The sequence below is a fragment of the Neofelis nebulosa genome, chromosome 5 (assembly GCF_028018385.1).
Source record: "Neofelis nebulosa isolate mNeoNeb1 chromosome 5, mNeoNeb1.pri, whole genome shotgun sequence".
In the NCBI taxonomy this organism is placed as follows: Eukaryota; Metazoa; Chordata; class Mammalia; order Carnivora; family Felidae; genus Neofelis; species Neofelis nebulosa.
In genome coordinates, this window is record NC_080786.1 from 78,348,534 (window position 1) to 78,363,387 (window position 14,854).

At 37.5% G+C, this 14,854-nt stretch overlaps 1 protein-coding gene across 6 annotated transcripts in view; it reads right to left on the minus strand.

The window, feature by feature from the left end:
* Window positions 1-14,854, minus strand: part of RFC4 (replication factor C subunit 4) — a 32,906-nt gene that overhangs the window by 427 nt on the left and 17,625 nt on the right. For 5 of the 6 annotated variants that reach the window (XM_058730792.1, XM_058730791.1, XM_058730788.1 and 2 more), the window contains 9 exons: window positions 14,210-14,346; window positions 12,555-12,633; window positions 7,677-7,756; window positions 5,300-5,419; window positions 2,722-2,865; window positions 2,410-2,530; window positions 1,617-1,742; window positions 272-352; window positions 74-190 (listed from right to left, as the gene is read on the minus strand). In XM_058730792.1, coding sequence (XP_058586775.1) covers window positions 74-190; window positions 272-352; window positions 1,617-1,742; window positions 2,410-2,530; window positions 2,722-2,865; window positions 5,300-5,419; window positions 7,677-7,756; window positions 12,555-12,633; window positions 14,210-14,334 — 993 coding nt within the window. In that variant the 5' untranslated portion in view covers window positions 14,335-14,346. Of the gene's footprint in view, window positions 1-73; window positions 191-271; window positions 353-1,616; window positions 1,743-2,409; window positions 2,531-2,721; window positions 2,866-5,299; window positions 5,420-7,676; window positions 7,757-12,554; window positions 12,634-14,209; window positions 14,347-14,454; window positions 14,474-14,854 lie in introns of those variants that run through there. The other variant, XM_058730793.1, reaches the window with a different exon arrangement.

Here is a 14,854-nt window from a genome sequence, read left to right on the forward strand (position 1 = left end):
AAAATTAAAGGTTAGTAAAATTTCCCTTGGAGTTCCACATTTTGCTGAAGTGTGCAAACAGGTGCCTACTTACAGCAAGTTTTTCTGTCATGATGGATTTCTGTTTGTCGGAAAGGTTCTCGTTTTCTACAACCACATCATGAAGTTGATTTACAAGCTGAGTGGCCGCATGGCCCTCATCTATTAAATTCTGCAACAGGAAAGTACAGCATTTGGGGTGATTCTTTTAAGTTTTCCCTTCCCCATAGTTAGGAGTGAAGTGATGACTTACTTTTACCACACCTTCTAGTTTGTCAAAAGAGCCACTCTGACATGCAGCAAATAATCCATCGATGGTCTCAGCTGGTATTACCTAAAAAGGTCAGAAGATTTGGTTTCTGGGTCTGAACATGCCTGAACCCACTTTTCTCTCAGGCCTGGGTAGGGTAGTTCATTGTATGCAAAAAGACGTCCCGTGGCATGGGATGTAGAGCTGTTAACCTTAACTAAACCCATGCAGAGCTGGAAAGCCCCTTTTTGGCTTCTATCCTGAACTCCTGATACATGATCCAGAAAGCTAGGGAGCTGAGTTTTCCATATGGCCCTGGCCTTTTACCCTGTGTTGGACCACCTTAAATTAGTCCGGTCACTATTCTATATCCACGGTGATGCATTTTGCTTTCAAAAATCCCTTAATGTCTGTGAAGTCTACAAAATTTCCTTTGCTCCTGATAGCTTCAAGTTTGAGCCCATGATGAAACAAGAATAGCTGATCTGGGCAGTGGGTGAACAGCTAAAAATTGTCCCTACTGGCTGCTGTCATACCCCAGTGGCTCAAATGAGCCAAGTAGTTTAAAAAAGACTTTAAAGGAGAGTGCCCCCACCCCTTTCCAAACAAAGATGCCACTAATAAGAGACTGCTCTCAGAAGGCCCAAAGTACCCAGAAAATTAAAGGCAACTAATGCCATCAATTTCATTACGGCACTGAAAAATACCTTTGGGAACTTAAGTTTTAAAAGTAGTAGCAGTAATCCTAGTAGAGGTGAACCCTGACAAATGATTTCTCTAAGTAGGATATTGCCCCTCTATATATGTATGACCTTTTGGCCAGAAGAGATTTGTCAGAACAGGGATAGCTGTTAAATCTATTTTAATGCCACATCCCTGAAGTGTTGTGATGCTTCCAGGTTGTTCCCTTATTACACGGTTTCTAGCACAGTACTTGGCACATGCTATAACCTAATAACCCCAAGACTCCTATTAAAAATCCCTATTGTGATGTTAAGAAGGTAGGAGGCTGTTGGGAGGTTGATTAGGTCCTGAGGGTGAAACCCCCATGAATGGGATTAGTGCCCTTATAAAAGACCTTTCTGCCAGGGGAGGATGCAGTGAGTCTAGTCCACAAACTAGAGTCTAGGCACTAAGAAGTTAGTTCTCACCAGATACTCAATACATAATATTTGACCTCAGACTGCCCGGCCTCCAGAATTGTGAAATTCTGTTTATAAGCCACTCAGCCTATGCGATTTTGTTAAAGCTGCCCAAATGGAATAAACCAGCACATACTAAGCATTCTGTATATATTTGATGAAAATTTTCTAAAAGCCACAAAGCCAACTAAAAATTTCAATCTTACCCCAGCAATGTCTGTGATCACGTTCTCTGTGATCTCCTTTCCACCTGTTAATCGAGTAGCACTTTGAAGAAATGTAATAGCTTTTCTTAAGTCTCCTTCTGACACTTTAACAAGATAAGCTATTCCCTAGGAAAAAAAAAAAAATTTTTTTTTTTTTTTTTACCAGTGATGGACAGCCAATTATGACTTTTGGCTTTAATAAAGGAAAGTGGAAAAACACTGTTTTAGCCTAGAGTTAATGGGGAAAAATGTATTTTCATTTTTAGGGGAATATTATCAGTCCTATAAAATGGCAGAATTCATGAAGGACAGCATCAGTTCAATAGAAGGATCTTTTGCCTCTGAAAGAAATTTGCAGAGACAGAGATGTTCCACACTTCGAACCCTATTTTCTATTTAATACATGAAGCAAAAACAATTCAAATTATGGTTAAATTCTGTTAAAATGAATTAGGACTATATAGTCTCTTTCTGTACCTGAATTTCATCACCAAATTTGCTCCTGAAGTGAAACATTAGCTAGGACACTAAAATCTTGTCATTATGCAGAGATTTTTTGCAGAATTTGTGTCAGGTGTATGAAATCTGCCCCAGTTCTGGGTCTCTGAAATATAATAAACTTCTCATAGTAACAAGAATGCTGAAGCTATAATTCCTCGACATTCCAACTGTCACTCTTTTAGCTTAACTTTGCCTAAAGGTATCAGAAATTAAAGCAACACATTTGATGCTTTCAGGACCTTTTTACATGAATTCATCAAAGGAATTAGTAATTGCAATAATTAGGAATTACCTCATTGCTAATTTTGACATGTTCTTTATCAGCAATGTCTAGTAATCGCTGCTGTTGAATTTTATCTGACAGTGGTTTGAAGCGGAATTTAGAACATCTAGAGGTCAGAGGTTCAATTATTCTGTAAAATATTGGGGAAAAGAAAGTCAGTGTCTAAAGAATTTCCCCCCAAAGACCTTTTTATCAAGAACAAATCAAGATGTGATAGAGGAGAAATTACTGTAGCCTTGAAACATTTAAAGTTTTTTTCTCCCTAATTGGAGTTATCAAAATAAGGCTGCCTAGCATCTATCTTCAGGGCAATACACATACCGACTGACATAGTTACAGATGAGACAGAATCGGGTGGTTTTAGACTCCTTCTCCATAGTACGTCGTAAAGCTGCCTGAGCAGCCGAGGTCATAGAATCTGCTTCATCCAGAATCACAATCTTAAAAGGTGGACATGGCTTCCCACTGATTCAGAGAAACAGGAGTTATAATTCACATATCACCACCACAATCTACTTTTAGGATATTCTCATGGTCCCCCAAAAAAACCCCATGCCCGCTAGGAGTCACTTCTCCCAACTCTCCCAGCCATAGGCAATCATGGATCTCTACTTTCTCTCTCCACAGATGTGCATATTCTAGACATTTCATATAAATGGAATAATATGTTGTCTTTTGTGATTGGCTTCTTTCACTTAGCATGCTTTCAAGGTTCATTCATTTTGTTGCGTCATTACTTCATTCCTTTTTATGGCTAAATAATATGGCAAAGGGATATACCACAGTTTATTCGGTCATTCATAAGTTAATGGATATTTGGATTTTTCCATGTTTTGACTATTGTAAATAATACTGCTATGAACATTTTTGTACATGTTTTGAACAGACCTATTTTTTCATTTCTTGTGGCTATATACCTAGGATTGGAATTGCTGGGTCATCTGGTAAATCTATGTTTAACTTTTAAAGGACCCGCCAAAGTACTTTCAAAATGTTTGTACCATTTTACATTATAGTCAGCAAAGTATAAGGGTTCCAATTTCTTAACATTCTTACCAATATGAATTATTTTCTTTTTGATAACAACCATCCAAGTATGTGTAAAGTGGTATCTCATCATGGTTTCCATTTGCATTTCTCTGTGGCTAATGATGTTGATGAGCATGTTTTCACATGCTTACTGGCCATTTGTATAGTAGTCCCCCCTTATCCACAGGGAGTACATTCCAAGACCCTGCTGGATGCCTGAAGCCCAGGATAGTACACCAAACGGCATATCAATAAATATATATACCATGTATTTTCCTATTGAACATACCCCCTATATACTTACCTATGAAAAAGTTCAATTTATAAATCAGGCATAGGAAAAGATGAACAATAATGTAATTAATAATGAAATAGAACAATTACAATTATAGTGTAATAAAATTTATGTGAACATGGTCTCAGAATGAGACTTATGAGACTGTACTAACCCTTCTTGTGATCATGTGAGATAGTAAAATGCCTATGTGATGAGATGAAGTGATGTCAGGCTACTAATGACCTTCTGAGGATTATGTCAGAAGGTAGATCATTTGTTTCTGTACTTCAGCTGAGTGCAGGCAAATGAAACCACAGAAACAATATATAATGGCGGGGCGGGGGGAGAACTACTGTATCTTCTTTGGTGTAAGGTCTATTCAGTTCCTTTGCCTTTTAAACTGGGTTTTCTTTTTATCATTAAAATGTAAGAGTTCTTTATATATTTTTGATCTAAGTCCCTTATCAAATACAGGATTTATATGCATTGTCAGGCCAAGGTAGATATCAAAAATCACTTTCTACAAATTCTTAAATATGCTCAGATACAAATTTAAATATATACCAGCTTCCAAAAATTTTATCTTGGTACTTTGCCATCTAAGCAGTATAAGTAGCTGACTAAACATCACTGTTTAACTCAGGGCAGTCCTATTTAAATTATTAATAATACCTCCTCTTTTAGTCTAAAAGTGTCTGAGTTTGGACAAGAACTTATATGGTCACCCTAAGTATGAAATATACACTGAAGCTTAAGATACCTGAATTTTTTTTCAAATAACACAATAACAAAAATCTGGATTTTTTATTATGAGTGTACCACCAAACTATCAAATTTGATTAATACTCCTTAGACAAAACATCAGTTAAAAACTCTTGACAGTAAACAATTTAAAATTAGTTATTATAATAGAAAGGTCACTTGGTGGGTTTAAATAATTTAGATAATTGGGCACCTGGCTGGCTCAGTCAGCAGAGAATATAACTCAATCTTGGAGTTGTAAGTTCGAGCCCTACAGGGTGTAGAGATTACTTAAAAAAATAAAATCTTAAAAAAAAGATATGATCCAAGGAGTTGGACAGGGGTGCCTGGGTGGCTCAGTCGGTTAAGCTTCCGACTTCAGCTCAGGTCATGATCTCATGGTCCTTGAGTTGGAACCCCGCATTGGGCTTTGTGCTGACAGCTCAGAGCCTGGAGCCTGCTTCGGATTCTGTGTCTCCTTCTCTCTCTGCCCCTCCCCCACTTGTGCTCTGTCTCTCTCAAAAATAAACATTAAAAAAAATTAAAAAAGAAGGGGCACCTGGGTGGCTCAGTCGGTTAGGCATCCGACTTCAGCTCAGGTCATGATCTCACAGTCCGTGAGTTCCAGCCCCACGTCGGGCTCTGTGCTGACAGCTCGGAGCCTGGCGCCTGCTTCAGATTCTGTGTCTCCCTCTCTCTGACCCTCCCCTTTCATGTTCTGTCTCTGTCTCAAAAATAAACATAAGAAAAATTTTAAAAAAAATTAAAAAAGAAAAAGGAGTTGGACATTTGGCAGAGAAGTATTTTACATGCAATGACATGGGATGAAGAAGGGAAAGTGAGCTTACTTACTCTGAACGACTTCCTGACACAGTTAATTGAGCAAAATTCTTCACTTTTTCTCTAACAACCTGTATTCCACGTTCATCAGATGCATTTAATTCAAGAACTCTCAATCGAAACAACTCAGGCCTATGTCAAAATGAAACAAATATGAAACATCATACAGCATATAAATAACCAAGGTTTAAACTACATTTTAAAAATGGCACATTTTGAAGTAGTTTAAAATCCACCTAGTAAACACTATAGATAGAAGGCAATCACTTTTATATTTTTTCTTTTGCATGGACATAGGTTTTTTTTCCATGCAGTTTAAAAAGCAGATGGGGAAAAAAAAAAGATGGTATCACATAATTTATAACATTTTAAATCAATTTTTCACTTAGGATTATATCATGAACATCTTGCCATATTATCAGAACCACCGTAAATATCATTTAAAAAAATTTTTTTTAACGTTTATTCATCTTTTGAGACAGAGAATAGAGCGCGAGCTGGGGAGGGGCAGAGAGAGAGGGAGATAGAATTCAAAGCAGGCTCCAGGCTCTGAGCTCTCAGCACAGAGCCCAACGTGGGGCTCGAACTAACCGACCGCGAGATCATGACCTGAGGAAGTCGGACGCTTAACTGACTGAGCCACCCAGGCGCCCCATAAATACCATTTTAAAAGCTTTATGATGTTCTATCCTATGACTACCATTTGCTTAATTTAATTTATTGTTGGACATCTAGATAGTTTTAAATATGTTCAATTTTAAATACTGCTGCAATAGAGCATATTTTCGATTATTTCCATAAGGTGGCTTTCTATCAGGGCTATTACTGAATTAATACATGAAGTTTTTCTTAAGTGAGTTTTTAAAAAAATTCTTAAAGGTAGTTCACCAGGGGTGCCTGGGTGACTTAGTCGGTTAAGTGTCCAACTTCAGCTCAGGTCATGATCTCATGGTTTGGTTCGTGAGTTTGAGCCCCGCACTGGGCTTCTGCTGTCAGCACAGAAGCGCACTTCAGATCCTCTGTCCCCTGCCCCTCCCCTGCTCACGTGTGCTCTCAAATTCTCTCTCTCAAAAATAAATATTAAAAAAAAAGTAGCTCACCATAGGACCATCTGAGAAATCAGAAGAAAATTAAAAGAACAATTAAAACACCCTGCCACACCAGTGTTTTGAAAATGGGTTCCCCTTTTTCATTATATATATTTTTTAATTAAAAAAGAGTTGGGATTTAGTCTTCTCTTTATTTTTCCTAAACAGCATGAGATCCTAGGCATTTTTCTTTGGGCATAAACACACAAAGCTCTGTGTATATATTTTCTATTTTAAAACTACATATACTATGAAATGTGGAATTCATAATTAAAGTTCTTTTAGTTCTATAAGAACATTATTTTTAAGAGGATATTTTAAAAGTTATATAATTTGGATTGACCTCTCAAAAAACTAATAAAGTACTTAAGTTCATTATGACTACATTGCTAAGGCTGGTTCAGTTTGGACTGGAGTTGTGGAATAATCCAAATAACTTTTATAATTTCCTTGAGAAACAAAAGTTGCTGTCAAATAAATAAAATATTAGGTTCACAGCAGCTTCCCCATTTTTCTTCCTTCACATTTCACATAGTTCCTTCACATTAGTTCACATAGAACTAATTATCTCTACATATTTGGTGCTTTCAGAGGCATCTGATTATTTTTACGTGTAGGATTTCAGATGTACCCTCTGACCTTATGCTTGATACAAAAACTGTGGAGAAATCCAAGGGCTGCTCTAAAATGGTTGGCTAAGCCAAGACAGTCAATCCAGAAAGAAGAATCTAAGAAATTGGCTCACAGATTTCCTGGTGTTCCTGGACTCCTACTGCATCAACTACCACATACTGTGCTCACTCAAGATACTTGAGGGCAAGGAGCTGGCCTAGTTACTCCAGAGGCAACGCTGGAAAGGCCTGAGCCAGAAGAAACTCTGGAAGGGGTGGTGTGGGTCAGTAGCATCAGACACAGCAGATTCTATCACACAAGGACATAGATGCGAACACACCATTAACAGACTGAGGTGAGTATTGGCATGATTGAAGAAAGATAGGATAGGTCCTCTGGGCTCCAAAAATCATAATGAAAAAGTTCAAGTGATGAAAAATCATGACGCTACGGTGTTGTAGTACATTCCAGCATCTGAATAAGGTTCAAAATGAAGATTACAAAAGATGTAGCCAAGCTTATTTATTGGAGGGGAAGAAATTGAAATGGGCCTGCTGAATTAATAAAAAAATACAGAAATAAAAACAAAGCCAATAACCATGCAGAGAAACCAAATATAAATTTTTAGAGAAAGAAAAGCAGAGATTTTTGGTGTCAAGGCCTTTTTAAACAGAGAGATTTGAACTTACCCAAAAAGCTCTCTAGCTGCTGCCAGAATAGTGGATGTTTTTCCAGTTCCAGGTGGCCCATAAAACAAGAGATTAGGGAGCTGTAGAAGTTAAATTTCATTTTTTAAAAACTGTATTCTGGCACAAATAGATGAAAATGATGACTGAAAATGTCTATGGAACAGTGCAATGACTTCCCTAATAGTGCACATATCTGAATACAAATATTTCTTCATATAACCAGTATCACAGTATTAGCAGTTGTAAATCCTGCTTTTTCTTTTTTCAGGTAATACTGTACTTTCTTCCAAAATGTCTAATATCTTAAGCTGAATCCATATTTATGACTGCTCTATTCCCAATATACTTAAGTGAAGCTTTCAAAGCTGGAATTAGGAACTTTTTTTTTTTTTTTTTAAAGATTACATTTCTTAAGTAATCTCTACACTCAGTGTGGGGCTTAAACTCACAACCAACCCTGAGATCAAGAGTCTCACACTCCACCAACTGAGCCAGCTAGGCACCCCAAAACTGGAATCTCAGGCTTCTTTCAGTGCCCTATCCCACCCCTTTGCTCAGGATTGGGCAAGATTTTATATTTTATAAACATGTCAGTTGCTTCAAAGAGGAAATGGACCAAAGGAGAACCTGGATTTGGCTAATACTGAGGAAAAAGGAATGAAAAAGACCCATCAGGGCTCTCGATAATGTTCCAAGAGTAGGAGAAAAAAAAAAAAAAAACATTTATTAAGTGCTAGGTAGTACTCTATACCATGATTATATACTGTGTAGGGATGCCCAATATATCAGGGAGAATTAATTAGAGGAAGAAAGGATTAAACTAAATCACTAGTTATCTTTTTGTATACCTTAAATCTTGTTAGCTTGGCTCATATCAAGCACACAATCTGTGGTACAGACTGATAAATCTACAAAAATCTAATGAGCTGTTACAAAACTGCATTCTTCAGTGCGTCCTTTCACATACAGAAATCACCGCACATAGGAAACTAGGCAGCACAGTTCATGTGTTTCCACTCTTGTCTAACCCTCGGCCTTCCCATCCATTCTTCACCCAAATCAGATGCCACTCTGCTTGCCACTTAAAAACTATTCACTGACTTCACACTCTACTTAGAAAAACAAAACCAGACAAAAATCAACCTATACCTACAAGGACATCCATGATCTGCTCACCAACTCTCTCACCTTCTAGGCTCCAACTTACAGTGAATTCTAACAACTAAGCACTTTATGGCCTATGCTTCCCCCATGAGCTAGGTAGGGTCTGTTTTTTTCTGCTTAGCCAACTCTTACTGCATTACAAGTCAGAAGCCTTCCCTGACCACCCAGTCTAAAGTGGAACTCTTGTGTTACTCTCTCATCAGTCTTTGCACTTAACGCACTTTGTAATTATTTATTTATATACAGTAACTTACAATTGTTACTTAGTGATTGGGTTTGATTGTAAAATACCGGTCTACCTCACTAGATGGTAAGCGTAAGAAGGTCAAGAACTTTGTTTGTTCTCTTCATATCTGTGTTCTCAGCATCTTGTACTGTACTCAACATGTGTCAAATAAATAAACCGATGTACAAATGTATAGACTGAAGACTGCTACTATCACGTTAGTAACATAGCTTAAGACACAAGCTATGAGTTTCACTACTTAAAAACAAACACCAAAAACCTTCTAAGCATTTTAACCGGTTTTGGAATCAGGAAAATACTAGCCTCATAGAACAAATTTGGTAGTTTTCCTTCCTCTTCTACTTTTTTGACTAGTTTGGGAAGAATAGATATTACCTCTTCTTTAAATGTTTAGTTGAATTCACCTATGAAGTCATCTGGTCCTGGACTTTTGTCTGCTGGGAGTTTTGGGATTACCAATTCAACTTCATTACTAGTAACTGGTTTATTCAGATTTTCTATTTCTTCCTGATTCAGTTTTGGAAGATTATATGTTTTTAGAATTTATCTATTTCTTCTAGGTTGTCCAATCTGTTGGTATATACTTTTCCATCATGTTCTCTTATAATTCTTTGTATTTCTGTGGTGTCATTTGGTATCTCTATTCTTTCATTTCTGATTTTGAGTCTGGTCTTTTTCTTGAGGAGTCTGGCTAAAGGTCTATCAATTTTGTTTATCTTTTCAAAGAACCAGCTCTTGGTTTCACTGATCTTTTCTACTGTTTTTGTTTGTTTAGTCTCTATTTTACTTATTTCCACTCTAATCCTTATTATTGCGCTCCTTCTAGTAGCTCTGGGCTAGTCAACTTGGGTACGTCAATTTTATTAAAAAAATATTCCTGGGCTTCTTCGTCTTTAAGATTATAACTATTTTTTTTTAAATGTTTATTTTTGAGAGAGAGTGCATGCGCTCATGCAAGAGAATCTCAAGCAGACTCCGTGCTGTCAGTGCAGAGCCTGACACAAGACTCAATCCTATGAACCATGAGATCATGACCTGAGCAGAAATCAAGAGTTGGATGCTCAACCAACTGAGCCACCCAGGTGCCCCTTTAAGGTCATTACTATTATTTTGATTCATGCATGCTTCAATATTTATAGTAATTCATCCATGTAACTATCACATACAATAACTTAAATTCTTTGAAACATGGCAAACTTATTAAGCCTTACATTACATAACAGTGATATATATGGTGCGTTCAAGAACTGTATGTGGAATATTAGGGCTTAAAATTGATTTCTGGAGGTGCCTGGGCGGCATAGTCGGTTAAGCAACTGACTCTTGATTTCGGCTCAGGTCACGATCTCACAGTTTCTGAGTCTGAGCTTTACATGGGGCTCTGTGCTAACGGTGTGGATCCTGCTTGTGATTATCTCTCTCCCTCTATCTCTCTGCCCCTCTCCTGCGTACTCTCTCTCAAAATAAATACATAAACTGAAAAAAAAAAAAAAGTCTGAAAAACATCTATTATAATTCTACTTTAATAACTTTTAATCTAAATGAAGGAACGAGTACTCACTTCAGCAGCACATACACTAAAGTAAATGAAGATATGGATTGTTTTTCTTTACTCTATAGAATTTAAAAATTATTTCATCTTGGGACACCTGGGTGGTTCAGTGTTAAGTGTCTGGCTTGAGTTCAGGTCATAATCTCATGGTCCGTGAGTTCGAGCCCCACATTGGGCTTGTGCTGATAGCTCAGTCTGGAGACTGCTTCGAATTCTGTATCTCCCTCTCTTTCCCTTCCCACTTGCACTCTCTCTCAAAAATAAACAAACATAAAAGCATTTATTAAAAAAATATTTCATCTTTAAGTTTTCTAAAACTTGGTCTGAAAACAAACATAAAATATTAAACAAAGGTTTAAAAAAGAAACTTAATTCAGCCTTATAAGATAGATGGTATAAAGTCAACAACTGGATCATAATCCCACTACATATGCCTAAAGAGTTGAGAATACTACCAATTAAAATATATCTTGTCCTGCAGTCTGTGTAGTTATTACTATACAATTAAAATTGTATACACCAGGGGCATCTGAGTGGCTTAGTCAGTTCAGCATCCGACTTCAGCTTAGGCCATGATCTCACAGTGTGCAGGTTCAAGCCCAGAGCCTGGGACCTGCTTTGGATTCTGTGTCTCCCTCTCTCTCTGCCCCTCCCCCACTCACTCTCTGTCTCTCAAAAATGAATAAACGTTAAAAAAAATTTTTTTAATTAAAAAGAAACTGTATACACCAAAATTAAAAGGCAAAGACATTTGTGTCAAGATCAAATCAAAACAAAAACTGGCAAAGATTTTAAATAGTTTGAGAAATAGAACTACTTTCAAAATATGTACTACTGTAGTATAATTCCAGGAAGAGAATAATGGCAGCAAAAGCCAAAAGAACCTCTAATCCAAAGTAGCCAGGCAGAGAGGAAGGAAGCAACTCTTCCTTGGGAAAAAAAGTAAAAACCACATCCCACTTTCATCTGCAACTTTTCCCCTTCTTTTACTGAGTTCTTAAAGCACTTCATAATACAACTTTAAACTGCTAATTCTTCTTACAGAGTCATCTTGCCCCTGAATAACCTAAGATGCAAGTCATTCAAAGGTTTTTTGGGGTTTTTTTTGTTTTTTAAGAAAGGCAGACTGCCAATTGCAGCACCTCATTTGGATGTGTCTGGAGTCTTGGAAACTTGACTACCCTATATTCTCCTACAAATGGACCTTGAGAGCTTGTTTGGAGGTTTCGGCAGGGGAGCGCAGCTCTCGTACACCCTTGACCAAAGAACGGTCCTCCTCTATCGGGGAAGGTTGTCCTCTTCAACCGAGCACCCAGCTTCGGGAGGGACACACATGGAGCGGTGAGGGAGGAAGGGGACACCCGCCTAGCCAGCCAGATCAGCCGAATCAACCCTGGCCATCAATGGGGTGACAGATGTTACAGCCAGATCACCCTCACATCCATAAAGAGTTCTTTTAAATCTCACATACCACAGCAGGAGACACAATGCTATAAGCAGAAATACTCATGTTTTTTATGTTGTACTTCAAACCAAATCCTAACATTAGGTGAGCAATTAGTTTCAAAGAATCTCTAACTCTTCTTCAGAGCACAATTATCTATAATTCTCTTATTTATTTGGCTTGCAGATTTATTCTGTCACTCTCCACCAAAATAAAAGCTCATGAGCCAAAGAACCCAGCGTGTCTCGTTCAATGGTCTCCACTTGAGTATTACATAACAATGCCACAGGACAGAATGGGAGATGCTCAATCAATATTTGAACCAATCATCCACTGTACAAATAGTTATCAAGGGCATACTGTATGTACAGCTAGTATTTTAGGGGAGCAGGCAATTACAAAAGGAAGGAAGAGGGTAAGTAAATTAAATGTGCAATCTCCCAATGACGTGACACATCATTTGCTACTCACATCAGCTCCTTCTAAAGACTTTTTCAGTACTGCAACCACTTCTTCCTGGAAAGCGACTTCATCCACACATTTTGGGCGACTGGAAAAAAACCCCAGAGATTATTTAGTATAATAGCTACAGTAGTGTCTTAAGTGTTCCTTTTGCTAAAATACCAATGATAATTCTTATATATTGGTGATAAAATGGGAAACTTTCATAACTGGAAGTAGGTGGAAGCCCCATTTGTATTTACCTTAAGCTAATATATACTGAAGGAGTGAAATCACTTTTCCTTTTACATGCATTGCTTGCATCTAGAGTACTTACAACAATTAAGTAAAAATAGTTTGCTTTATTACACCACAAATGTCCACTGGTTAAAAATTTAAAGTAAACAGTGGCCTAGAACATAATGTATTTTGATAAGATCATGCACTTAAGCTGAAAAGAGAGACCTACTTAGTAACCCAGAATAAGCAACTATTTTGGTTAATATAGTTAATACACAGTTAACATAGTTAATTGGTTAATACCAATTTCATCCATCACCTAACTATGCAGAAAATGCATACCTATTCACTTGACTGAGGGCTAACAAAATAACAAGTTTAACCAAAATGAAGTATAACAACATGTAATTTTCATCTTACATCAGTAGTGATTTTAAGAGAAACTGGAACAAAGTTATACTCCTAACCCTAAGATTAGGTACTGCACTTAGTTAGTTGGCTAAAAGCTCTTACTTGATTTATACATTTCTAATAAATGAGGTCAATGCTGGGTGGGAATTTTATGTCAGATAATGCTTTCTAGGGAAACCAGTGTATGTTATACACCAGGGTTTCATATGCAAATACCTGCAGGGGCCAGGGAGAAAGCAAGAGTAAAGAAGGCAGAGTGTAAGGCAACAGAAAACAGAAGAACGATGGTGAATTGAAGAACATATGACCTTGCCAGAACGAGAAGCAGTACTCAGGTCTCATGGTGTCAAGGGAGAATCTGCATCTAGTGCTGTCTAATCCCCTGAGAAGCTGAAAACCTAGGTTCCCCACCCCCCCCCCGGTATATTTTTTAAATTAAAAATCTAGATTTGAATGTGAAATCTCCCATTTTAAAAACCATCATTGGTAGCAAATAAAACACAGGAGGATCTTATTTGACCTATAAGTAATCCACAAACTTTTGGTAATAATTGAGGCTATTATTATAACACCAAGGGTTAAAACAACTTGTCATAATATCACTTAGCTGATTTAAATTTAAGCGCCACCTCAAGCGTTTTTGCCAAAACGCATAAGCAAAAACTCAACAATGTCCACCTATCAGCAATGAAAGGGGGAACAGATTATTTGGATTTAAATGGAACTCCTGACAAGACCTTATGGTCACCTTCTAGAAACTGTTTTCTTCTGCTGTATCTCAATCCCTAAACCACAGACCTGAGTTATACAGAAGACCTTAGTTCATCTATAAAGTAATTAAACTAGATCATTCTACAGTAGTTTCAGCTGCAAGGCTCTATGACTTACCTAATTGGGTGATTCTTAAGGACATCTAAACAAAGCAAATCATCCCTCTCCCCGTAAGTTAAAAAAAAAAAAAAAAAAAAAAGTGATCAAAACTGGTTAGAGACGTAATATATTAACTATTTCAACAAAACCACAAGCATTCTTACTATTTTTCCACCCACGGAACAGGTTTGGCTTTCTTGTTCTCTCCACTGCTTCCAGCTGTGGCAGCTACTCGATCCTTCAGTGGTGGTTTAGTACTGACAGATGTGCCTTTTAGAAAAGCCTGCATGGTTACTTCACCCTGACCAGGTGCAAGACAGAAAAGGAAAAGCTCTTTTGAAATCATTATGAGGACATACGGCGTGAAAGCACCCTTAACCTTGTGCAAAATATTCCAATAATTACTTACCAAATAAAGGACATCACCTCATGACCTAGCATCTTCTAAATGTACTGTACTGAGAACTAAAGGGACCATAAAACTGGCCGAAGAGCTTAGGACACTTAGAATTTATTTATAATGAGAGAGTTACAGAACAAAGATAAATTTATGAATGAAAAATTTTGAATTCTACACTTTTTGACAAATATGATGTCATTAATGGCCAAACTATGCATGGGCCTCTACAGTCCCTTCCATTTCAGTCAGGGGCCTAGCTTTAGCTCAGACCCAGGGACGGACTTAGCAATGAGGAGTTGGGACCACAAATGAGAACTTGCATTTCTTTTCTTGGGCCTAGAGCTCTACTCAAAGATCTGTTTTAGTGGCAGAGCCAACGACTACCGCTGACTCTGAAGAGGCTGTTTTG